Raw genomic sequence first — 24,056 nt, 5'->3', positions numbered from 1 at the left:
AGAGTGAACCAGCTCTGGGCCGTTGCAGCCCTGGGCACCTCTTTATTGATGGACTTGGCTTTGCATCATCTGTGAAGTGGGGACCTGTAGTGGCGATTGGAGGAGGTTGTACACGTGGAGTCTGCCGGGTGCAGGGGGCATGGCTCCCCAGGGCCACCTGCCCACAGTCACCTAGTAAGAAGGAGAAGGTAGAGGCGAAGGGAGGAGCCCTAAAAAGTTCCCAGTCACCCTGAGAAACTGGTTCAACTGGTGCTCCCAGCCCAGGGCACACAGACAGTCTGAGAGCCTCTGAAAAGGGGGTACTGAGCCCAGCTGGCCTCGGCCTAATCCCTGAGGTCCCCAGGGCCCCCCCCTGGGTGGACCGTTTCAGACAGCCAGGACTCAGTCCCCCTGGTCCCCTCAGCCTCCAGCAGGCTACCTCTTGATATCCTCACAGGACATCAAAATGGAGCTTCCCAGGGGTGCCCAGGCCTATTTCTCCAAGGGCCTCCTGCTCTCAGGTAAGGAGGGGACATCCCCCCCCCACCCAGGACAAGGGTGGGACCCAACCCCCCCCCCCACCCAGGACGAGGGTGGGACCCAACCCTAGAGGTGTGTTTCCTGTCTTGGGAGGAGGAGGGAAAGTTGGGATTATCAGGATAGGGGGCAGGGATCAGGCAGTAGACTCAGAATCCATGCTCACTTTATGGAATTTTCTAGAATGTCGAGACACCGAGGGTAGGGATTTCTTTGTGTTTGGTTCGCTGGTGAATCCCCAGTGGCTAGAAATGCAGGGGATTGAGAAGCATGGTGGTGGTGTTGCTAAGCTCCTGGGGTCAGTTCGGACTCTCAGCAACCTGGTACACCACAGAACAAAACGCTGCCCGGTCCAGGGCCAGCCTCACAATGGTTCCTCCCTTTGAGCGTACTGTGGCAGCCACGGCATCGATCCATCTTGTCTGGGACCTCCCTCTTTTTCACTGCCCCTAAACTTGCGTGATGTCCTTCTCCGGGGACTGGTTCCTCCTGCTGAGACGAAGTCTCAGCATCTTCACTTGTCAGGAGCATCCTGACTGTTCTTCTTCCAACACTGATTTATTTGCTCTCCGGCAGGTCCAGAGTGTATTCAGGGTTCTTCCCCAACACTATCATTCAGAGGCAACCATTCTTCTTTGGTCCCCCTTAGACAGGGTCCAACGTTCACACGCATATGAGGTTCCTGGAAATACCAGGGCTTGGGTCTAGTGCCCCTTAGTCCTAAAAGCATTATCTTTGCTTTTTAACAAGAATATATCGTATATCTACATCGAATCTCAAATTCACTGCTATTGCGTGGATTCTAACTTATAGTGATTCTAACTCATAACCCTATCAGAGAGGACAGAACTGTCCCTGTGGGTTTCTGAGACTAACTCTTTATGGGAGTAGAAAGCCTCGTCTTTCTCCCGCAGAGAGGCTGGTGGTTTCGAACTGCTGACTTTGCCGTTAGCAGCCCAATGTGTAACTCACCACACCACCAGGACTTCTGCAATCTATGATACAGAGCCCCAAACCAAATTCATTGCCACCGAGTCAATTCTGACTCCTAATGACCCTATACAGAGGTCCAAGGCTACGCCTCTTTATGAAGCAGAAAGCTTTCACTTTAACTTTCTGGTTGCATCGACTAGTGGGTTTGAACTGCCCACCTGGGGGCAGCTGTCCAACACTTACTCGACAGCACCACCAATCCAAGGGTGCTTCAAAGGTGTGTGGAAAAATTCCATTGTGTTGAAATGGCACTTTTCCATGAACTTTGTAAAGCCCCCTCGTGTGTACGACTGGTTTTGTGAGATCGATCGCTGTTAGGCTCAACCAACCTACAGAGCTATGTGGCTACCTCGGCTGTTAAATCGACTGCACAAGATTGCTTTAAAGTGTGGAAGAGTTAATAATAATAAATAATAAAGTGGTGAAGCGCAAGGAAGTCCCTTTGAGGACTAACGTGTGCCTGATTCAACCCATGGTCTTTTCAATCCTGTCCTATGGGAGTGAAAGCTGGACGCTGAGTAAGGTAGACAAAAGAAGAAGCAGCGCATCTGAACGAGGTGCTGGCGAAGACTATCGAAGGGGCTGCGATGGTTAAAGATCACCCCGGTCTGTCTTGGAGAACCGAGGAGGGTGTACGTTTCTCTCCCATGCTGTGGACGTGTTCCCAGAAGACACCCGTCTCTGGGGAAGGACGTCGTGCTTAGTAAAGGAGAGGGGCAGTGGAAAAGAGGAAGGTCCTCCGCCGGATGGACTGACACCGTTGCTGCAACAATAGACTCACACAGCAGAACCATTGCGAGGACGGTGCAGGACCCTGTTTTGTTCGATTGCACACGGGGTCGCTATGGGCCAGGACGGACTCCATGGTACCAAACGGCGTGATGCTTCTAGAGCAGTGGTCCTCCACCTTCCTGATGCCGTGACCCTTCCACACAGTTCCTCAGGTGGTGGTGACCACCCCCAACCATAAAATCATTTTCGTTGCTACTTCATCACTGTCATGTTACTACTGTGATGAATCATCGTGTCAATAACTGATATATTTTCATGGTTACGAATGGAACATCATAAAAGAAAGCACCGTGATTCATCACAGAAACAAGATGTCCTTCTATATTGTGCAAGATTTATTTCTAATGACACATCAATGACATTTTGTCTTGAAGCATGTTGTCACACGGGGAGCAGTCTTCACCCCGGTACTCATAGGTGGGCGTATCTGCCTGTGGGCAGACCTGCCTGGAGACGCAATAGAGGAGCGGTGTCTCGGTTCCTAAGACCATGGGAAAGATGTGTTTTCCGATGGTCTTAGGCGATCCCTGTGAAAGGATCGTTCGACTCCCAAAGGGGTCGCGACCCACAGGTTGAGAACTGCTGTTCTAGCGCAAGACTGATTGGGAACCTGGTCATAGCCTTCCAAAAATCAGCCAATGAAAGTCCTGTGGATCACAGAGCATGATCCAATTCAGCACCAATTGAGGAGATGTTGGAGGACTGGGCAGTGCTCTGTGCTGTTTGACTTAGAGTCTCCATGAGAATGGGCAGGGACAACTGACAACCAATATTGGTTGAATGAGTGAATTCAGAGAGTCCCAACAATTGAGAAATAGTACATCAGGGCAGTGGGTCCTAGATAGCTCATTCCTGAGTCACCAGTGGAATGGCTAATCTGTGGCACTGGCACCTGTGTTCTCCCTACCTGCACTCAGAGCAGACATCACCAATCGATACCAGCACTGTTTCCTGAGAGCAGTGCTCAGAGGGCTTCTAGCAGTCCTTGCTTCACACCCCCAACCTCAGACCTCCTCTGTTACTCCCCACAGCCTCAATACTCTGGACACTCCAGAGCTCCCAGGCAGACCTCTACATCCAGAAGGTTCCGGAAAAGCCTCTACAGAACCAGCACCTCCTCCTGTCCGTCCAGGGCATACCAGATGCCTTCCAGGATTTCAACTGGTACTATGGAGAGCAGATTGACGGTAGCACCATGTTGTTCTCCTACTTCCCAGGGCTGCAGCGGCCCCAGAGGAACGGTGACGCCAAGGGGCAGCGTGACATTGTTGGCTTTGCCAATGGCTCCATGCTGCTGCGTCGCGCCCAGCCCAGCGACAGTGGCACCTACCAGGTGCTGGTCACCATCAAGCCCTCCTGGACCATGCATGCCAACACCAGTGTCCAGGTGGTGGGTGAGTGTTGAGGGTTCAGAGAGGGCCTGGGGGAGGGGAGGCTAACATGCCCTAAGCACCTACCATGCGCATCTCATTGAGGCCCTCTTTCATCCACTCAAGGAGCCCTGGTGGCATAGTGGGTTACCCAAAGGTAAGCAGTTCGGGCCCACCAGCTTCTCCATGAGAAAAAGATGAGGCCTTCTGCTCCTGTAAAGAGTGACGGCCCACAGGGGCAGTTCTACTCTGTCCTATAAGGTCAATCAATGGCAGCGAGTTTGGTTTCTCATCCACTCAATGCTTATTACTTGAGCACCTACTGTGGGCCCAAGCCCCAAGGATAGATGATATTGTTTAATCCTCACATGCATTAATTATCTACTGAAGGACTAACATTCCACAATTTGTATTCGTTTTGTTTTAAAGCATCGGTGGCAACCCCCTCAAAATCCTTCCCACATCCTCCCCATTGGCACGTGTCCTTCTTTCAGGCCCAGCCTCACCCCTGAACTTCATTTGGGGGGCGAATGCTGCCTTCGGGGGGAGTTTGCGGGGAGTACTTTCCTCATGGGGATTGCTATTCACTTTGTGCTGTTGTGAGGTGCTATCGAGTTTGGACTCTTAGTGACCCCGTGCACAATGGGATGAAACACCTCCCTGTCCTGTGCCATCCTCACAATTGCACCTGCACATGAGCCCATCGATGCAGCCACCGTGTCCACCCACCTCGTCGAAGGCCACCCTCTTTTCGCTGCCCTTCCACTTTACCAAGCATGATGTCCTTCCCGAGGGAGGGGTCTCTCCTGACAACGTGTCTGAAGCCCGGGAGACACAATCAAGCCATCCTTGCCTCTCAAGAACATTATCACCGTACTTCTTCCAAGATAGAGCGCTTTGTTCCTTTGGCAGCACCGTAATTCAATGCATCGATTCTTTTTCGGTCTTCCTTATTCAATGGTCAACTTTCGCATGCCTAGGAGGTGATCGAAAACACCCTGGCTTCGGTCAGGCACACCTTCATCCTCAAAGTAACCTGCCTGCTTGTCCACACTTGAAAGAGGTCTTGTGCAGTAGATTTGCCCAATGCAACGTGTCTTTGGATCTTTTTGACTGCTGCTTCCACGAGCATTGATTGTGGATCCAAGCAAGACGAAATCCTTGCCAACTTCAGTCTTTTCTCTATGGACCAGGGTGTCACCTATTGGTCCAGTTGGAGGACTTGGGCTTGCTTTACACTGAGTTGTTATCTAGACAGAAGGCTGCCATCCTTCATCTTCATCGGCAAGTGCCTCAAGCCCGCCTCACTTTCAGCAAGCAAGGTTGGGTCTTCTGCACATCACAGGTTGTGAGCTACGGCTCAGCTAAAAGTAATTGCCGGGGTGAGTTCTCTTCCAGGCTTGAAAGATGTTTAAGGGTCATAGTCTCAATGGTTGTGCCCTTCTCAAGCAGATCAGTTGAGTCTAGTCTTTTTCTTTCACAGTTTCTTGGCATAGAATCCACGTATCCTACAGTAGAGTCATTCGGTCACACCAGGAAGAGTTGGACAATCATCGGCACTATCCGTTTTAGCACATTGTCTTCATTCTGGAACGCATCGTTATTAGCTCCCCCGTTGGCCCCCAAGTCTAGTCTTTCTTGTGATTTTGTGTTTCGTTCTCCCTCCTTCTCCCACTCTGTCTTTGGTTTTCTCCTGTGATCCTGATCAGAGCCTGTCAGTCATGGGTGCTGGGCACCGTGTGGTTGTTCCGGTCTCGGCCCGGGGGAGGCTGGGGGTCATGTAGCCCATCCATTCGTGGGACTAACTGTTGGTTCCTTGACTCTGATCGTCTTCACTTTTCCGGATTGGGAAAGACCAATCAGTTGTACAACAGCTGGCCGCTCGTAAGCATTCTACTCACCAAAGTAGGATGTAGAACATTGTCTGCGTGGATTACTTCATGCCAGCTGACCCTGGCATCTCCTTCCCAGAGAGGCGTCCAGGAGGCAACCTTTTGGTGACTGTGTTAGGGTAGACTAGAGAAACAAATTCATAGAGACTCTTAAGTGAATAACAAAGAAGTTTATATACAAGAGCAGTTAAATATTGAGGAAACACCCCAGTCCAGTTCAAATTAAGTCCATAAGTTCAATATGAGCCCATATGTCCGATACCAATCTATAAAGTCCTCTTCTGACTCACGAAACACATGCAGTGACGCCGAATGCAGGAAGATCACAGGTCAGTGGGATGGAAGTCTTCTGGGTTCCAGTGGCAGTGTAAGCATCTCAGTACTGGCAGGGGTCTCCACGTGGTTTCTCCATCACCCAAGACTGCATCAGGGTAGGTCCATGTGGCTTCTCCAGCTCAGGACTCTAGCGTAGTTCCATGTGTCTTGTCTCAGGAAGTGAGCTGAGAGAGAGAAATGTCTCCTGTCTCCAAGGAGGAAAAACAGGAATTCCCAGAATCCTTAGGGGAAAACCATGCCCACACAGAGGCCTCATTGGTTATATCTTGATTGACAGGTCACCCCTTCACTCACAATCTTCTCAAATGGACACTAGATTATGTAACGACCACAGTGATCTTGTAGATTGCCAGGCCTTTCTTCTGAGGCTCCTGTGGGTGGATTCGAACTGCCAACCTCTCAGTAAGTAGCCACGCACTGAAGACTTTGCACCACCTGGAGACTCCTTGGTAGCCCCTAGACACTCATTAAACACTTGAATATTTGCCAACAACATCTTCTATCTGTGGGGCATTGGCAATGCGTGAACTGAGCATCCTGCTGACCTCTGACCTCACTCATTTGAGCCCCACAAGAACCTCATTACAAAAAACCCTGGTGATGTCAGAGCTCCTCCAACTTCACGGGAAGGAGACAGAATCAGTATCAGCATCCGACCCAAGGTGAATTCCTAGGAGGTGAAGGTCCCTCCACCCAACAACTCTTTCACCAGTTCTGACACCAGCTGTCCTCTCTCCCGCCACATGCTCCACTTCTCTGCTGGATTCGGCCATCCGTTGCCATGGCTACACAGCACCACGGGACCGTACTCACAGCTGTAGCAGTTCATGAGGAAGTAAGAGGATCCGCTTGGAAGGGACTGGCACCATTCTGGATACAGGATGGAGTTCTTGGATTGAGACCGCTGCTTCTTGGCCAGGCTGGCAGGCAGGCCTCTGCCACTGACCTGCACACACCTGGCGATTGCTACCAAGCTCTTTAGCCACCCGACTCCTCCTGCCCAAAGGCACCCAGTCCCTTTAACTGCCTTGCTCTGAGGCCTGGGAACCCCATCGTGTCATCTCATGTGCATCTGCTGGCACGTCCCTCCCCCTAGGTCTAGGAGGTTCTCAGCACAGGGACCCTGAATCCAACGGCCATACTCTGCTCCTAGCTGTTCTTCATGGTAGTGAAGTTCTCCCCTCCCACATCTGAGGTTGGCTCCCCATAAGCGTAGAGCTAGATGCCAAAGCTGACCAATCCTCTGCCAGGGTTCCATGCGCCTTAATTTGCATGAAAAAAACCATCCAATTCCCTTGGTGGGCCACAAGCACGTTATTTGCATGGCCTACCCAATCCATTTGTGAGAGTTTCTTCTCTGGAGCCTTGACCACCAATCAATCACCTGAGAGCAAAATGTTTTGCTGACTTCATCCGTCCCTGCCCCATTTGGTGGGATTTCAAGACTGCGACTAGAAGGGGCATATTAAAGCAATTAGAGCACCCTGCCTGTGGTAGCAACCATTCCCATTTTACAGAAGGGAAAACAAGGCTGAGAGGCTGGGCTATATGAAGAAGAAGGCGGCATCAGGATTGAGGAAGGCTTACTAACGACCTGTGCTATCCAGGACTTGAAGCCCTTGCTAGTGAAGATCGAGGGTTGTAGCCTTCAGTCTGGATGACAGCTCAGGGTAAGGAAGGCCAGCATCCCTCACAAGAGATCATAAGACAACTAAGTCGATCTATCGCACCAGACCTCTTTCTCTCTCACTGCAATCTAGTCAATGCTGACTCATGGCGACTCCCTGTGGGTTCTGAGACTGTGGCGGTTTGTGGGAGTAGAAAGCCCCGTCTTTTTTCCCACGGAGCTGCTGGCCGTTCTGAACTGCCGACCATGCAGATCGTAGCCCCATCCGTGACCATACAGCACCAGGTAGTCATTTTCACGGAGGAGGAGACTTTGAGGACTGAGATGTGCCTGGCACAAGGCATGGTCTTACCAATCAACTCCTAGGCACGCGAAAATTGAACGCTGAATAAGGAAGACCAAAGAAGAATCTATGCAGTGGAATTGTGCTGGAGAAGAATATTGAACGTGCCACAGTCAGAAGAACAAACAAATCTGTCTTGGAAGAAATGCAGCCGGAGTGCGCCACAGAGGCGAGGGTGATGAGACTTTGTCTCGTGTACTTTGGACTTGTGGTCAGAAGAGATCCACCCCCAGAGAAGGATATCCCGCTTGGGGAAGTAGGGACAGGCGGCAGCAATGGCCTCAGGCCTAGGAAGGTTTGCGAGGATCAAGTGCAGGACCAGGAAGTGTTTCCTCCTCCTGTACACAGGGTCTGATGAGTCAGAACCGATTCAAGGACACCTAACGGCAACAGCAAATCTAAGGGCCAGAGAGGGGAAGTCCAAGCCCAGCCGGGAGCAGCTCAGTGGGGAGGAAGGATCAGGCTCCAGTTGAGTTGAGTCTGAAGATGCCCCGGGACCATATCCCTGGTCCCCTGGGCTGCCTGCTTCTTTCTCAGCCCTCCCCGTGTCTCCTATGTTGTCCAGAGCCCAATCAACTTGATGGCAACAAATCACGGTCAAATGAGTCGATGCTAACTGTCTGGACATCTGCGAATATAACCCAGGGAGGAAGGAACTAGAACCAGGATCTATGATCTTCACAGAGGGTGAGTCATTCGTCCAGCAGGACAATGACCCCACCTATCCTCATCCACCAGGCCTCCTTGTTTGAGTGACCCAGGGCCCCTGAAACAGAAATCCCATGGCGAGTGACTTTAACAAATGGTTATTTTCTCCCACGGCATCTGTTGTTGTTAGCCACCATCGAGTCCTGACTCAAAGCGACCCCCATGTTCAACAGAATGAAACACCACAGGTCCGGGGCCAATCCCCACAATGGTTCCCATCCTTTGAACCCAACAATGCGGCCGCTGTGTCCATTGGAAGGTGTGTGAGGCCGGGTTGACTAGAGAAACCAATCCAGTTGACACTCATCTGTGTCTAAGAAAGAGCTTTATCTCAAGAAGTACCTGTCTATCAAGAAAATACACAAGTCTGGTCCAACTCAAGTCCCTGAGTCCCACACTAGTCCAGACTCCCACAGGGAAGATCACAGGCCAGTGGGTGCAAAGTTGTGTGGATCCAATGATGGTGGCTCCGGCAGCAATCCAGTCAGGCAGCAGGAAGGTGAAGGCGGATAGGAGGCAGGGAGATTCCCAGGATCCTCCTTATGAGAAGGCCACGCCCATAAGGAGTCACCATCAGGCTGTGATCAGATTGACTGGCTGAACTCCGCCCCTACACTTTGATATATCTTCAAGTTGGCATGAAAGTATGTAACTACCACAGAAGGCTAGATGTCCGAACTAGGGCCACCAGCTCTAGGGGAAGGCTCTGGGAGATGGTCCTTGTTCTGTCCAGTTCAGTCCTGGGTTTCTGTGTCTCTCAATATAATGCCCATCAAATCAATCTCTCTGGAGGAATTTATGGACTATTATCAGACGTATGGGCTAATATTGGACTTATGGGCTTGATCTGGACTGGGCTGGGATGTTTCTCAATATACAACTGCTCTTTTTTATAAAACTCTTTCTTTTTTAAAAAAAATTTATTGAGGGCTCTTACACTCTTATCACAACCCATCCATTGTGTCAAGCACATTTGTACATCGCTTGCCATCATGGTTTTCAAAACATTTGCTTTCTACTTGAGTCCTTGGTATTAGCTCCTTTCCCCCTCCGCCCCCTCTCTCCCTCCTGAACCCTCGATCATTTATCTTTTTTTTTCATGTCTTGCACCATCAAGCTCTTCCTTAGACACATAGGAGTCTTCCTGGGTTTGTTTCTCTCATCTACCCTGAGGAACACAGCTTTCTTCCCTGTCTTTCCCATGACTTTGACTTTCTTCCTGTATGGTCTCCTTGATGTCATCAGGCTTCCATCACTCGTATCCCAGGAGTCCAATCCGTTCTTGAAATGGCCTGTCCATTCAGATGGATCAACTACAGACAGGCATGTTATTGTAGGGGGGGTCTGCTCCGACCCAGAGCGACCCTGTGCACAGAGACTGAAACACAGCCTGGTTCTGGCCAAAAGCTACTCCTGTGTCCAACAGAGTTAAGCACGGCCCCGTCCCGCATCATCCCCACAGCTCGAGTGGTGCGCCCTCAGCAAACGAAGGTCCCAGTGACTTTTCTCCCAGGGGCTTGACTCTGTCCACGTCTTTACGGTCAACCTGACCCCGCCGCAGTCACCGTCATGAGGCCCTCGGTAGATGGCAACGCTTCCACGCGATGCGGAACCTCTTCAGCGGCAAACACCTCGGAGATGGACAGCCCAGTCCTGCTTCGGCTTTGTTCTGAACGTGATAACTCCACGGAAACCTGTCGCCCTCGGTGACGCCGCCGGAGTGTGAAATCCTAGTGGCATCGCTTTCCGGCATTCCCAGCAGCACACAAGCCACCGCAGGAGGACAGAGTGACAGACAAGTGGTGGAACCATGAGTTCAGGGGTTTAAAACACCTATTTCAGGGGAAAAGGAGCCCTTGGTTTCATAGTGGCTACACGGTGAGCTGTTGGCTACAAGGTCAGCAGTTCAAACCCACCAGCCACCCCACCCACGGGAAAGAGGAGGCTTTATATCCCCATAAAGATTTGGGGCCTCTGAAACACACAGGGGCAGTTTACCTTGCCCTGTAGGGTTCTGTAGGGCTACTATGCATTGAGGTTGGTTGGTTGGTTGGTTGGTTGGTTGGTTGGTTGGTTGGTTGGTTGGTTGGTTGGTTGGTTGGTTGGCTGGCTGGCTGGCTGGTTGGTTGGTTGGTCTATTGGGGGGAAATACAATTCAATTCATAGTCCTCCTTATACTTGGCATTTCTTGGAAGCAATTGTCCAGCTTGAGATTCAAAGCCAGGTGCTCTCCAGGCTGAAGGTCAGGTTAGGAGCTGTCCCAAAGATGACCCAGTCCCACTCGAGAATCCTGCACAAAACAGCTGGGAGTCTTCTTCTGAGTGAACAGATGGGTCACCAACTGAGGTGGGAAAAGAAGTCCCTGAGTGGTGCCAATAGTTGACGCTCAACTACAGACCTGAAGGTTTTGCTTCAAATCCATCCCAGAGATGGCGTGGAAGAAAGGGCTGGCGGTCTGTAAAGATGACCTCCAAGAAACCCCTGTGGAGCAGTTGTGCTCTGTGATGAGGCGTCTGTATGTGTCAGAACGACTGGACAGCAAGGAGTTAGAGTGTTTGGGTTTTGAGGTGGGCAAAGGGGAGCAACTCTTGGGATATGGAGAGAGGCAAGAGGACTTCCTGCCCAGGGTGCGTGGCAACAGAGAGGGGTCCAGGAAGTCCTAGGGCAAGAGGTTTGGGGTCTGCGGGGAGCCAAGGAATTCCACCTGGGACAGGCTGAGCCTGGTGTGCAGTACCGTCATCAGCTGCTGGGTAACCAGGAGGTATCTGAAGAAAGCAGTAGAAAACTAGGGGGCAAAAACAGACTCCCCCCCAGAGGTGCTCTATGGGTAATCACTAGTGCATTGTGGGCAGCCACTGGTGCAGGGTGGCAGTCAACCAACCAGGGCACGAGAGGTAGGTACTGGTTACTGATACAGGCTGGGTAAGCACCAGTGCAGTCTGGGTAGGTTCCAGTGCATTATGGGTAGGTAGGAGGCGGTGCTTTCACAAGTTATCCCATGGTCCTCTCTCGCCCCCAGAAAAGCTCCAGGAGCTGCCCCGTACACACTTATCTATGAACATCGGGATGGTGACCGCCATCATCATCGGCTCTCTGGCCATGGGGGCCCTCCTCATGGGCAGTCTTGCCTATCTCCTAATGAAGAGACGTTGGGAGAACCAGACCCTCAGGTATGGGAGCCTCAGACTTCTCTCTCTCTCTCTCTCTCTCTCTCTCTCTCTCTGTCTGTCTCTTTCCCACACTGTCTCTTCATCCTCCCGTCTCAACCCCATGGAGTCTTCCACTAGCCATCTCCTTCACTTCATACTCAATCTCTTCCCATCCAGGGACCTGGGAGGGGAAGAGACTGATCTTAAAGAGATATCTGCGTGGCAAGGGACAGAAAGCCTGGCTTACAGGAACTAGGCATTTTTGCTGTTCTGCACAACTGAGTAGCTTCAGATCTAGCTGGAGCCAGGCACTCACATCTGTCAAGAAATTCCTCTATATACGAAGGGGCTTCAAAAGGTTTTAAATGCTGTAATTTTAAAAAATAACTTTATTGGGGGCTCTTACCGCTCGTATCACAATCCACACCTCCAACCATTGTGTCAAGCACATTTGTACCTAGATTGCCATCATCATTTTTGAAACATTTTCTTTCTACTTGAGCCCTTGGTATCAGCTCCTCATTCCCCACCCACCACTCACCCTCCCTTCCAAGTAATGTTTCATAATTCAAATGCATCGATTCTTCTTCCAGCTTCCTTATTCCGTGTCCCAACTTTCACATACATAACAGGCAATTGAAAACACCATGGCTTGGGTCAGGGGCACCTCAGTCCTCAAAGTAACCTCCTGGGGCCAGTGGGGGAGGGAAGGGGTAGAAAAGAGGAGCTGATACCCAGGGCTCAAGTAGAAAGCAAATGTGTTGAGAATGACGAGGGCAACACATGTACAAATGTGCTTGACACAATGGATGCATGGATGGATGGATGGATGGATGGATGGATGGATGGATGGATGGATGGTGATAAGAGTTGTACGAGACCCCAGTAAAATGATTTTTAAAAGAAAGAAAGAAAACTGTGGAGCAATTAAAAAAAAGTAACCACCTGGGTAGAGATGCTGTGTGGAAATACTGCCATGATGATCTGTCAGAGATCTTACCCAAGAGAGATTAATCACACGCCACGTAACAGAAAAGTCTTTGTTGCAGCTGCTCTGAGAGGTGGCTAGAGCCTGGCAAACTTTCCACCCCGAACAAAGAAAACAAGGGGTCTTGATGGTTACGGCAGAGAGGGCTGGCTTTCAGGGGAGGCAGTTACAGGTTAGTCCTCAGGGAAGCAGCACCCTGGGGGACTAGAGCAGTGGTTCTCCACCTTCCCCATGCCACGACCCTTTCGCACAGCTTCTCATGCGGTGGTGACCCCACCCCAACCATCACATGATTTTCATTGCGACTTCATCGCTGTCATTTTGCTACTGTGATGAATCATCGTGTCAGTGTCGCATCGACAGGATGTATTTTCTTTGTGACAAATTGAACGTCTTGAAAGCGTCGGGATGAGTCACGAACACAATATGCCATTCTATATCGCACAACATTTATTTCTAATGACAAATCGATGAAATCTTGTCTTGAAGCATGGTGTCGCACGGGAAACAATCTTCATGCCGGGTATTCGTAGGTGGGCGTATCTGCGTGTGGGCGGACCCGCACGGATAGAGGAGATGTGTCTCCGTTCCTAAGACCATCGGAAATATGCGATTTCCCATGGACTTAGGCAACCCCTGTGAAAGGGTCATTTGACCCCCCCCAAAGGGGTCGCGACCCCCAGGCTGAGAACCGCTGGACTAGAGGGAACAAGAGCTGCAGGTGATAACTCAGAGTCTGGCAGGATCACTTACATGTCTTGCTGATTGGGCAGGTCCAGAGACATGCATCTCTAGAGTCAAGGTTTGTCAGCAGATCGGGGAGGGGAAGTGTAGGGATCCAGCCCACATCCAGATGGGTCCGAAGGGATGGTGTGTCGTGGAAGGAAGAAATTAAGAGGCAGACGAAAGTTTGGGGGTGCTCACCTCCTCCGTGGCAGCAGGAACCAGGTCCAAGTGGGAGAGAGAGAGAATCCATCTTTCACCAACTTATATAGTCTTGGGGCATGGAAGCCTCCCCAGCCACAGACACCTACCTCCTTAACAAGGGGGGCAGCATCTTAACCCTTAAGAGATCCCTGAGCTCATTGGGCGGTGGGGTGGGGTGTAACCTAACCCCAGTGCTGGGGGCAGGTAAGGTGGAGTGACAGTCCCCTGAGCAGGGAGAGCAAGAGCAATGTGTCCGCTCCTACAGATCAAGCTTCTATAGATATAGCAATCAGCCATGTGCTTGTAAGAGGTCACTTTAAGGCAGTGCTATCGTGGGGGCTCTTGTGGGACTGCTTTTTAAGTAGGAGACTATGATTGGGACTCGTCTCCAACTCACAAATGTGGAGGCCTCCTTCCACTCAGAATTAGGGCCTCCCAGGCCTCTTCAACCTGAGAATAAGCACACTCTCTTCCCGAGCTAAAGTTTCCCACAGGGAAGACAGGGTGGGGGCGGCTAGCGGTCAGCCGGAGGGGTTGAAATCATTTCAAAATAAAACAGTTCTTCCTGCTAAGCTGGGTGACGCCAAGGACAATATCGATACATCCTGGTATTCACAGTCGTCTTCTGCTTACCACTTCATCTGATCTTCACAAAAATGGCTACAGCGGGCAGAGAGGGCAGGAGCTGCCAATATCTGGTGTAAAGGGCCGGCGAGTCCATGTTGTCGGCTTTGCCGACCAGACCGTTTCTGCCGCGCTATCAGCCCGACAGCTGTGATGGGAAGGCCAGAGTGCCTGCGTGGTACAGAGTCTCAGGTCTCTGATCCCGCAAAGATTCCACCGAAGAAAAGCCTGGCAGTGTGCTGCAGAAAACGCGGGCCCTGGAGACCCGGCAGAGCACAGTCCTCCTCGGGCCCCCATGGGGTCCCATGATGCCAACTCACAGAGACCCTATAGGACAGGGTAGAACAATCCCTGTGGACTTCTGAGGCTGTAACTCTTGGCAGGAGCAGACAGACAGCCGTGTCTTTGTGTCCGGGGGAGAAGCTGGTGGGGTTGGACCTCTGGTCGTTTCATAGCTCATTCGCTATTGATTTCTTTCTTTTTTTCTTCTTTCTTTTTGTTGAGAAATTGAGTCTTGTGCTCAAAAGCAAACTTCCTTTCATTATTCGGTGGGGCCGCTAACTGCAAGGTCAGCAGTTTGAAACCAGCTGAGGGAGAAAGATGAGCCATTCTCCCGTGAAGGGTTTCCGTCTCAGAAACCCCCAGGGGCAGTTCTGCCCTGCCCTAAAGGGGGGCTGAGCGTCGGCATCCACTCCGTGGCAGTGAGTTTGACTTTTGGGTTTTATTGTTGATTTGATTTGTTGAGATGGTCTGTACAGCGACACGGAAGATGTTTGTTTGTTTTATTCTTTAAAACCCAAAATAAATAAAGTTTACATTTTGAGAGAGCGAGAAGGAAGGGTCACACAGCCTTAAAAACCCTCTGGAGTCCGATCACAGGCACCAGAAGACCTTAAACAAACAAAAAAACATATTGTTGAGAATGATGGGGGGCTGGAGCAGAGACCCCCAAACCCATCTGTAGACAATAGGACATCCCCTCACAGAAGGGTCTCAAGGAAGGGATGAGTCAACCAGGCTCAGTCTAGCACTGATGAAACACAAAATAGTCCTCTGGTTCCTTGAGGCTTCCTCACCCCCCTCTATCATGACCCCAGACCTGCCTTTCCGTTCTGGCTAGACCAGAGCCTAGACACAGATAAAAGTTCATTACAGTGGCATCCAGGTCAGATAAACCCCTCAGGAGCAGAATTGGGAGTAGTGATACCAGGAGGGTAGGGAGAAGGTGTGTGTTTATTGGGGGGGGCAGGAAGGGGGAACCGATCACAATGATTAACACATAATCTGCCCCCCCTCCAAGAGGATAAACAGCAGAAACGTGGGTGAAGGGAGGCAGCGGTCGGTGTAAGACATGAAAACAATAATGATTTGTAAGTTATCCAGGGGTCACCAGGGTGGGAAAAAAACAGGAGCTGATACCAAGGGCTCAAGAAAGTAAATGTTTAGGAAACAATGATGGCAACATATGTACAAATAGGCTTGAAACAATTGATGGATGGGTTGTTATAAGAGCTGTAAGAGCCCCCAACAAAATGAGCCTTCAAAATAAAACCCTCCGGACTGCTTACCCAGCAAATCTAAACACTGGTCCGAATGGCTATAAAAGGCGGAAAAGGAAAACAGAAGTGGACTGGCATTCTTTTTTTAATATTTTATTTTATTTTTACTTAAAAATTTAAAAAAAATTTTTTTTGACTTGGATTCTTTAGGGACAGAGAAGTTCCCGGCAACGAAAGGCCCCTGGACCGCAGCCCGGGCTGGGGGTGGGGGGTGTTTAGTGACCCGGCTCTACTGCAACCACTTGTAACTGGGGGTACTCACTCCACCCCCTTTATACACACACCGGCCGCAGGACCGAGCTACAACTGTAAACTATGGCTAGGCTTCCCTTCATTTAGTTGTGCGGTGACTTGCTTCTTTTATCTGGTTTAGTGATTTCCCTTTTCCTCTTTTTCTTCCACTGACAATGTAATAGCTTCATGCCAGTCGGCTGTCTTCCGCCCCATCGCCCCCTTCCTAACCCTACCCACCCCGACCCCTGCCAGTCAGCTCCCCATGAAGCAGCCACAGCTTGCTGACTCAAACCCAGAAAAACTCTCACTGCTTTGAGCCCCTCTGACTCCTAGAGGCACTGTCCTTGGGGGTGTCTGAGGAGGTGACCCTTTAGGTGGGGGTAGACCGCTTCATCCTCCCAGGGAGCTACCTGTGGTTTTGAACTGCTGACCTTGTGGTTAGCAGCCCAACAAATAACCCACTACACCACCAGGGCTCCTGTTCGTTCAGTGTACCTCCCCTCAACCCCCTCCTCATATCAGAGCCCTCCTGGGCTCCCCGTCTTCCTGGTAGTCAAGGTCAAAGTCCTCGACATGTCGCCCCTCCCCTTCCCTCTTCTGTCACATCATGCACCCTTCTTAGCCCAGTCCCATCGGCCTTCCCCTATTGCTCTGACTCACTCCTGCCCCATGGCCTTTGCACCTGCCGTTTGCTCCCTCTGCCTGCAGCTCCCATCCCAAGATCCATCCCATGATGTCTGCGTCGCTCGTCCTTTCACCAGCTCAGGCCTCTGCTTCAAACTGCCATCTACACACACACACACACACACACACACACACACACACACCATCCCTCCATCTTTCACCCCTCTCCTTCATCTTCCTTCATAGCTGTTCTCGCTCTCCAACATTTCTTCTGAGGATCACTGATTCCCATTCTCTCTCTCTCTCTCCACACTAGAGTGTCCCCTCCAGGAGGCCAGGGGTCTTTGTCCATCTTGGTCCCAGCTGTGTCCCCGGTGCCTACAACAGCGTCCAGTGAATGGTCAGTACTGTATCAATGTTTTGTGTGGTGAATTAATGAATGTTCTGGATTAAGGCCAGGGATGGGGGATGTCCAGCCCACAGGCTGGGTAAGGGCCCCAACATCATCAGTGCCAGCTAATATCACAGGCCTCACCGGAGAGGCCGTTCTGCCCATCACATTAATTAAACCAAACTCGGCCATCGAGTCAATGCTGACTCATAGCAACCCTCTAGGGCAGGGTAGAACTGCCCCTGTGGGTTTCCCAGACAGTAGCCCTTTATGGGAGTAGAAAGCCCTATCTTTCTCCTGCAGAGTGCCTGGTGGTTTTGAACTGCTGACCTTGCAGTTAGCAGCCCAGTGGGTAACCACTACACTACCAGGGCTCCTGCTGCCATCGCATTCGGGTAAATGGGGCAATGAAATATTTGGCCCAATATAGCAGGCTGACATTTAGGTTGATCATTTTGTATGACCCATGAATGATGTTATAAATATCCAAATAGCCCTTGGCAGGAAAAAAATGTTCCCTACTGCTGAGAAGGACATTATGCGTGGCAAAGTACAGTGACAGCAGAAAAGGAAGGTTCTCAGTAAGATGGACAGACACAGGGGCTGCAAGGGGCTCGGATATGACAGTTGGGAGGATGTCACAGGACCAAGCAGTGTTTGTTCTGTTGTGTACAGGGCGCTATGAGTCAGAACCGGCCTGACAGCATCTAACCCCAATACCATCTGTGATAGTCCGGGTGGCCAAGAGAAACAAATTCAGGGAGACTCACGTGTGTGTAAAAGAGAACTTTATATCAAAGAGCAATTGTACATTAAGAAAACATCCCAGCCCAGTCCAGATCAAGTCCATAGTCTGATATTAGCCCATATGTCTGATACCAATCTATAAATTTCTCTTCAGACTCATGCAACACATACAATGATGCTGAATGCAGGAAGATCACAGGCCATTGGGGTGGGGGTGGGGGAGTCTTGTGGATCCAGTGGCAGTGGAAGCATCTCAGCACTTGTGGCAGTGGCGCCTCCAGCTCCAGGGCTCTACCATAGCTCCATGTGTCTGTCAACAGGAATGTCTCGCAGGGAGAGAGAGAGTGTGTGTCCCACCTCCAGGGAGGAAGCTAGGCATTCCCAGAATCCTCAAGAGAAGACCATGCCCACACAGCGGACTCATTGGCTAGGACCTGATTGACAGGCTAGACTCCCCTTCTTCGCAAGTTGACAGGAGATGGTGTAATTGCCACACCAGCCCTGATTTAGAGACTTCACTTAAGGGCGAGGACATGGCACTGAGGGTTCTTTCTCAAACAAGAGAAGCCAAGCGAGTTGATTTCAAGAGAAAGTTCAACTCATAGCAAGTGAAGATGTTAAACCGGTTATCCAAAACCTCCCCGCCCTAAAATACAATGATGGGTATCCTTGCTTTGGAGCAATTGAAAAACATCCCCAACAAAGACACCCCTCATTGCCATCAAGTCGACTCATAGTGACCCTACAGGACAAGGTAGAACTGCCCCTGCGGGTTTCCCAGACGGTCACACTTTAGGAGAGAACCAAGTCCCAGCTTTCTCCCTCGTAGCAATGAGGAAATACCAAGCATTCAGAGAAACCGGCTCCAGGATTAAGTCACAAATGTGTCCCAAAGTGGGTGGTACCGCCGCCTGGTGGGGATCCCTGGAACACCCGATCATAAAAACCAGGGATGGAGTCAAACTGACTCATAGCCGTCCTACAGGACAGGACAGACCTGCCTCTGTGAGTTTCTGAGACTGCCCTTCTTTGCAGTAGAAAGTCCCGTCCTCCTCCCCCCTGGAGTGGCTGGTTTCAAACTACTGACCTTGTGATTAGCATCGCAACGTGTGGCCGCTACACCACCCGGGGTCCTACGGAGCAATCCTGGGGTAGGGTTGGGGAGCTGCAAAAGCCTGGATTATCGTGGATTGGGGGGCTATAGTACAAAAGCTTTTCGTTGCTAGGGTAATGTTTGTTGTTGTTGTTGTTGTTTGCTTCTTACTCAATGTCCAGTTTTCTCAGGCATGGGAGAAAGGCGGGGATGGGGTGAGTTGGTTCCTGCAGGGCAGACCAATGGTGATCTCTCAGACCTGGGGGCCTTCTGGCTTCACTGGGTTTCTGTCTACCCACCTGGGATGGGTCCTGACCCCAGGCCCCTCCTTACACCCACAGGATGACCCCCACAGAGAAGCCAGAGCTGAGCCTGAATGGTAACACTGGTAAGTAGGGACCCCCGAGACCACAGATCCCATCTTCCAGTGGGCTCTAGGATCACCTCCAACAGAGACCTCTGCTCCTCCCCTCTCCTGGCTGGCTGTACCAGCTCCTCTGTGACTCCCAGACTCATTTCCAACACCACCACCCCCCTCCCCAGGCAGAGGTCCTTCTGGAACTCTGTCCTCCCTCTGCTCAAGCCTTCTGCGTGGCTTCCCAGTGCCCTCAAACCCAAGTTCAGGTTCTGTAACACTCAGTAGTGTGTTACCCACTGCCTCACCTGGCTTCATGTCCCGCTTGTAACATCCCTTGGGGAAACAACTGCATTGTTTTTATCCAGACAGATATAATAGGGCAAACACAGCAGTCTCAGGCTCGGGCTTTGACTCAGGCTCAGCTTCAGGCTCAGGCTTGCCCTATCCCTACCACCCTGGCCTCTGCATGTACTGTTTCTTCTCCTGCCTTTCCATCATGCTTACTTTTTTTATCCCAGAATGCCCCATCCTCCAGGAAGTCCTCCCTGCCCTCCTCCGTCTAGGCCAGCTGTCCCCTCGGAGCTCCCCTGCCCTAGCCCTGCCCACTTTAGGTTCTCATGTCGGGCTGCCTTCTTCCCCTGGACTGTGAGCCCCAGGAGGGCTGTCTCAGTCCCCCATTGTCAGGGGAGCCAGTCCCTGACCAATCATCACAGGCCCGGCAGGCGCAATTGTACAGCAATAATAAGTGAAGGTTACAGTAAAGTCATAGAGAAGAAGAGAGATACAAGAGAAAGTGAAATAAAGAGTCAGACACATTTCATAGTAGCATGCTCACCTCAGCCCTGCTTGGTGGTCCACGTGAGGATGTGGAAGGTGGGAATTTCAGGAGAGAAAGAGGAGGACAGGGGGAGAGAGCAACCAGAGAGGGAGGACCGGGGGAGAGAGAGAACGATTTATTACTAACCAAGGCTTATATATATTTTGGGGGTGGGCAAGCCCCCTGGTCACAGGAAGGGTTTGTACTATAGGTAATACAGTAATGGGAGGGGGACAATCTAGGGGTGTATACGCAATAGGAAGGGGAGGGATTGGGGGTACACATGTGACATGATGGGCAGATCCTAGATTCAGAGGGCAGCCTAACTTTGGATGTTACTGAGCAGGTTTGACCCCTTCTCTGGCTCTCCATGGAAACAATCACTATGCTTATCAGTAGGGTGTGAGCCCCACCTACAGTGGACCAGACTGTAGTCTGATGACTGAATACCTTCTGGGAGAATATCTCTAAGCATCTGACCTCTCACCATGTGCTGGCAAACAACCTCAGAGGTTTGGCATATCTTTGGGAGAGACAAAAAAGCTGGGGGAAAGCCTGTTTATATGCCACAGCCCATGTGTCCCAGCACGGGGCCGGGCAAGAAGAGGGCGTTGCTGGAGTGTTCATAGAAAGAATGGATGAGACCGTGTCCCCTTGTCCCCACTTCAGAAGAAGACAACATCTATGAGGTGATGCCATCCCCGGTCCTCCTGGTGTCCCCCTTCAGTGACCAGGGGCTCAGGAATGCAGCCATGGTGAGTCCCCACCCCTTCCCTAAAGCCCACCTCCCCTGGGGAGTTGGCCACTCTGCCCTGGGCCACCTTGCTCCCCCAAACCCTTTAGAAACAAGAGTGGGAGGAAGCATTGACCTTCAAGAAGTGCTTGTGTCTGGAGTGGCGGGTGGGGGGTGGCTCTGTCCTCTCTTGTCAGTGCGGCTGTGCTTTGCACAGTGCAGATCTCAGGGTACTCTCGCTCCGCCATGGGGTCCATTTGGACTCATAATGACCCTACAGGACAGGGTAAAACTGCCACTCCCCTACCCTTCGCCCCAACTTCCCCCAGTGAAGCCTCATCTTTCTCCCGGGAGCAGCTGATGGTTTCAAACTGCCGACCTTGCCGTTAGCGGCCCAGCGCACAACCCACTGTAACACCCAGGCTGCTTTTGCAGGAAGCGGAGCCACAAAACCAAACTCAGTGCCACAGGGCGATGCTTGACCTCCCAGGGCACCAGGGCGCCTTTGGAGAGGGTCAGAGAGGAATCAAGAGGCTAATCCCCTCCTGCAGGGGCCTCCCAGTCAAGGAGCAGACAGTGGGGAGTTAGAATCCAGTCCGCGGTGATGACAAAGGTCCAAGGCGAGAGGGCCTAAGACCTGGCTCCCCCACGCTCTTTCCCACAGCCCCCACCCCTGCCCCTGCCCCTGCCACCAGGCCTGGAGAACCACCATTACCAGGTGTGTAGCTGGGGGAATGAAAGGGGGGTGGGGTGGAAAGGGTGGGGAAGGGGTGCTGACCTTACATCTCCCTCTCTGGTTCTACTGCTGTCTCACTGAGACCCCTAGGCCTATCCCCTCCCTGGAAGAAGAGCTCAGAGCCAGAGAGAGGGAGAGGGGAGCCGGAACCATACCGCAGGTCTAGGTGTGAATGTCTCTGTCTGGGGTGCTTCTCTGCCTTTCCCTCTAATATCATTATGAAACTGTAAGGTTTCCCCAGTAGGTAATGCCTGGGGTCTTGGCTTCCCACAATGAGGGAATCCACCCGAAGCCCATTTTGTCAACCAAGTGGGTGTTTATGAAGAACTGGGTGTTTTTGGTTTTTTTGTTTTGTTTTTTTGAGTGAGTGAGAGAGTGAGAGTGAGTGAGAGGGAGAGAGAGTGAGTGAGAGAGGCAACCTCGTGGAAAAGAGCACCCTCGGGTGAGGAACTGGGGGTGGGGGGAATCCCATCAACCAAGGGATCGAGGGGGCAAGACCGAGGGGCAAGAGAGGCTGTGCGCCCCAGTATGCCTGCGTCCACGAGGGGATGGGAGGCCCTCCCCTACTGCAAGGAGCTGGGTGGGAGAGCGGCCTTCCCACACAGGACATTCCAGTCTCTACCGCATTAATCGGGGTGATGTCATGCGCCTGGGCCTAGTTTGGACCACCCAGGTGCACCTCCCACCTGGCTGGAGGCTTGTGTCTGCGCATGCTCAGTTTGGGGTCTCCGTAGGTGTCTAAGGGTCGCCTGATTTCTTTCCAGCATCTATGCCTATGGGGGCATTTGCAGACATGTGGGGACAACCCCGTCCCTAAGCTAGCTCCCTAACAAAGTAAGGTTAACTTTACAAACTCACTGCCAATCGCCCCTGGGAGGTTTTTAATCGGAGCTAAAAAGCCTTTCTCCGGGAGCGGCTCACGGGTTTAAACTGCCGACCTTGAGTCAGCCGCACAGCGTGCAACCCACTACGCCACCAGGGCTCTTACGAAGAATTGTGGAGGAGAGGAATGCTGGTGGAGTCGCGGTTACGTGTTGGGCTGCTAACCGCAAGGTCAGCAGTTTGAAACCAGCAGTCTCTCCTTGGGAGCGAGATGGGGCTTTCTCCTCCCGTAAAGAGTTACGTTCTCGCAAACCCACGGGGCAGTTCTACCCTGTCCTGCAGCGTCGCGTGGACTCGGTGGCAGGGCGTTTGGTTTTTTCCATCTTATTGTGAACAAACCCGTGTCCCACTGGATGGAGCAAGTGCAGGCACAAGAAGGGTCTTTCTGGGTTGGGGGGGTTTGTTCTTCATCTTCCTCTCTGAGCCCTTCCTTTCTCTGGGCCTCTGCGCCTCCCCATGGCTGCTGTCTCTCTCCGTCTCTGTGTCTCTGTCTCTGTCTCCCCATGGCTGCTGTCTCTCTGTCTCTGTCTCCCCATGGCTGCTGTCTCTATCTCTGTGTCTCTGTCTCCCCATGGCTGCTGTGTCTCTCCATCTCTGTGCCTCTGTCTCCCCATGGCTGCTGTCTCTCTTCATCTCCAGGTCTCTGTGCCTCACCATGGCTGCTGTCTCTATCTCTGTGTCTCTATCTCCCCATGGCTGCTGTCTCTCTCCATCTCCATGTCTCTGTGCCTCCCCATCGCTTCTGTCTCTCTCCATCTCCATGTCTCTGTGCCTCCCCATGGCTGCTGTCTCTATCTCTGTGTCTCTGTCTCCCCATGGCTGCTGTGTCTCTCTATCTCTGTGTCTCTGTCTCCCCATCACTGCTGTCTCTCTCCATCTCTGTGTCCCTGCCCTTTCCGGTCTCTTCATCTCAGTCACTCAGTGGCCACCCCCTGCTCCGGGCTTTCTGAAACCCACTGCGGCTCTCCGGCTGGATCTACCAGCCCCTTTCTGGGTCTCTCCACGTCTCCCAGGCTCTGACAAAATACTACTTCTCTGTCTCCCTCCCTCTCTCACCCCTAAATAACCATCTTTCTACCCTCCCCCGCCACCCAGGACCTGCTACACCCGGACCCTGCCCCTTACTGCCAACTGGTGCCGGCCCCCTGAGGGGTCCCTGGGGGCCAGGCAAGGGAAGATGGCACTTCAGCCCTCCCCTGGTGGCCTCAAGAAGACAGACAGAGACAGACGGCAGCCAGCAGGTCCAGCGGGTCTGAGGATGAACTCCTGAGACAGCTCCCCGCTCACCACCCTGAGCATATTCCTTCAGTCAGCCTGGCCCAGACCGTGTCCTCAGACCACGGGCCCAGGGAAAACAGGCCTTTGCCTCTTCCCACCCCAACGTCCCTCCATCTGGGAATTTGAGCCCGACAGGGTGGTCTCCAGTCTCCCTCCAGTCAGACCACCGTGCACATCCCCACTTGGCTGGGCACCCAGCCGTCCCAGGACAATGTCCCAGGATAACCCCCAACCGCTGTCACCTCCAGGAGCCCTTCCTCTGCGGGGGCAAGGCAGCCCTGCCACGCAGCCCCCCACCCCCAGGGCATGGTGTGGAGCACCCCTCAAGCCCCACGCAGG

The 24,056-nt window shown here is 52.0% G+C and overlaps 1 protein-coding gene across 1 annotated transcript; it reads left to right on the top strand.

The window, feature by feature from the left end:
* Nucleotides 1-445: 445 nt before the first annotated feature.
* On the top strand, nt 446-23,588 carry CEACAM19 (CEA cell adhesion molecule 19). The gene is made up of 7 exons (XM_075536626.1): nt 446-500; nt 3,333-3,695; nt 11,597-11,747; nt 16,999-17,082; nt 19,255-19,301; nt 20,761-20,843; nt 23,535-23,588. Exons 1-7 carry the CDS (start codon nt 446-448, stop codon nt 23,586-23,588), a joined length of 837 nt encoding a protein of 278 aa, XP_075392741.1.
* The last annotated feature ends 468 nt before the right edge of the window (nt 23,589-24,056 follow it).

Source organism: Tenrec ecaudatus, chromosome 18 (genome assembly GCF_050624435.1).
Source record: "Tenrec ecaudatus isolate mTenEca1 chromosome 18, mTenEca1.hap1, whole genome shotgun sequence".
Taxonomy (NCBI): domain Eukaryota; kingdom Metazoa; phylum Chordata; class Mammalia; order Afrosoricida; family Tenrecidae; genus Tenrec; species Tenrec ecaudatus.
The sequence above is the reverse complement of the archived record's forward strand: the minus strand, read 5'-3'. Positions and strand labels throughout refer to the sequence as shown.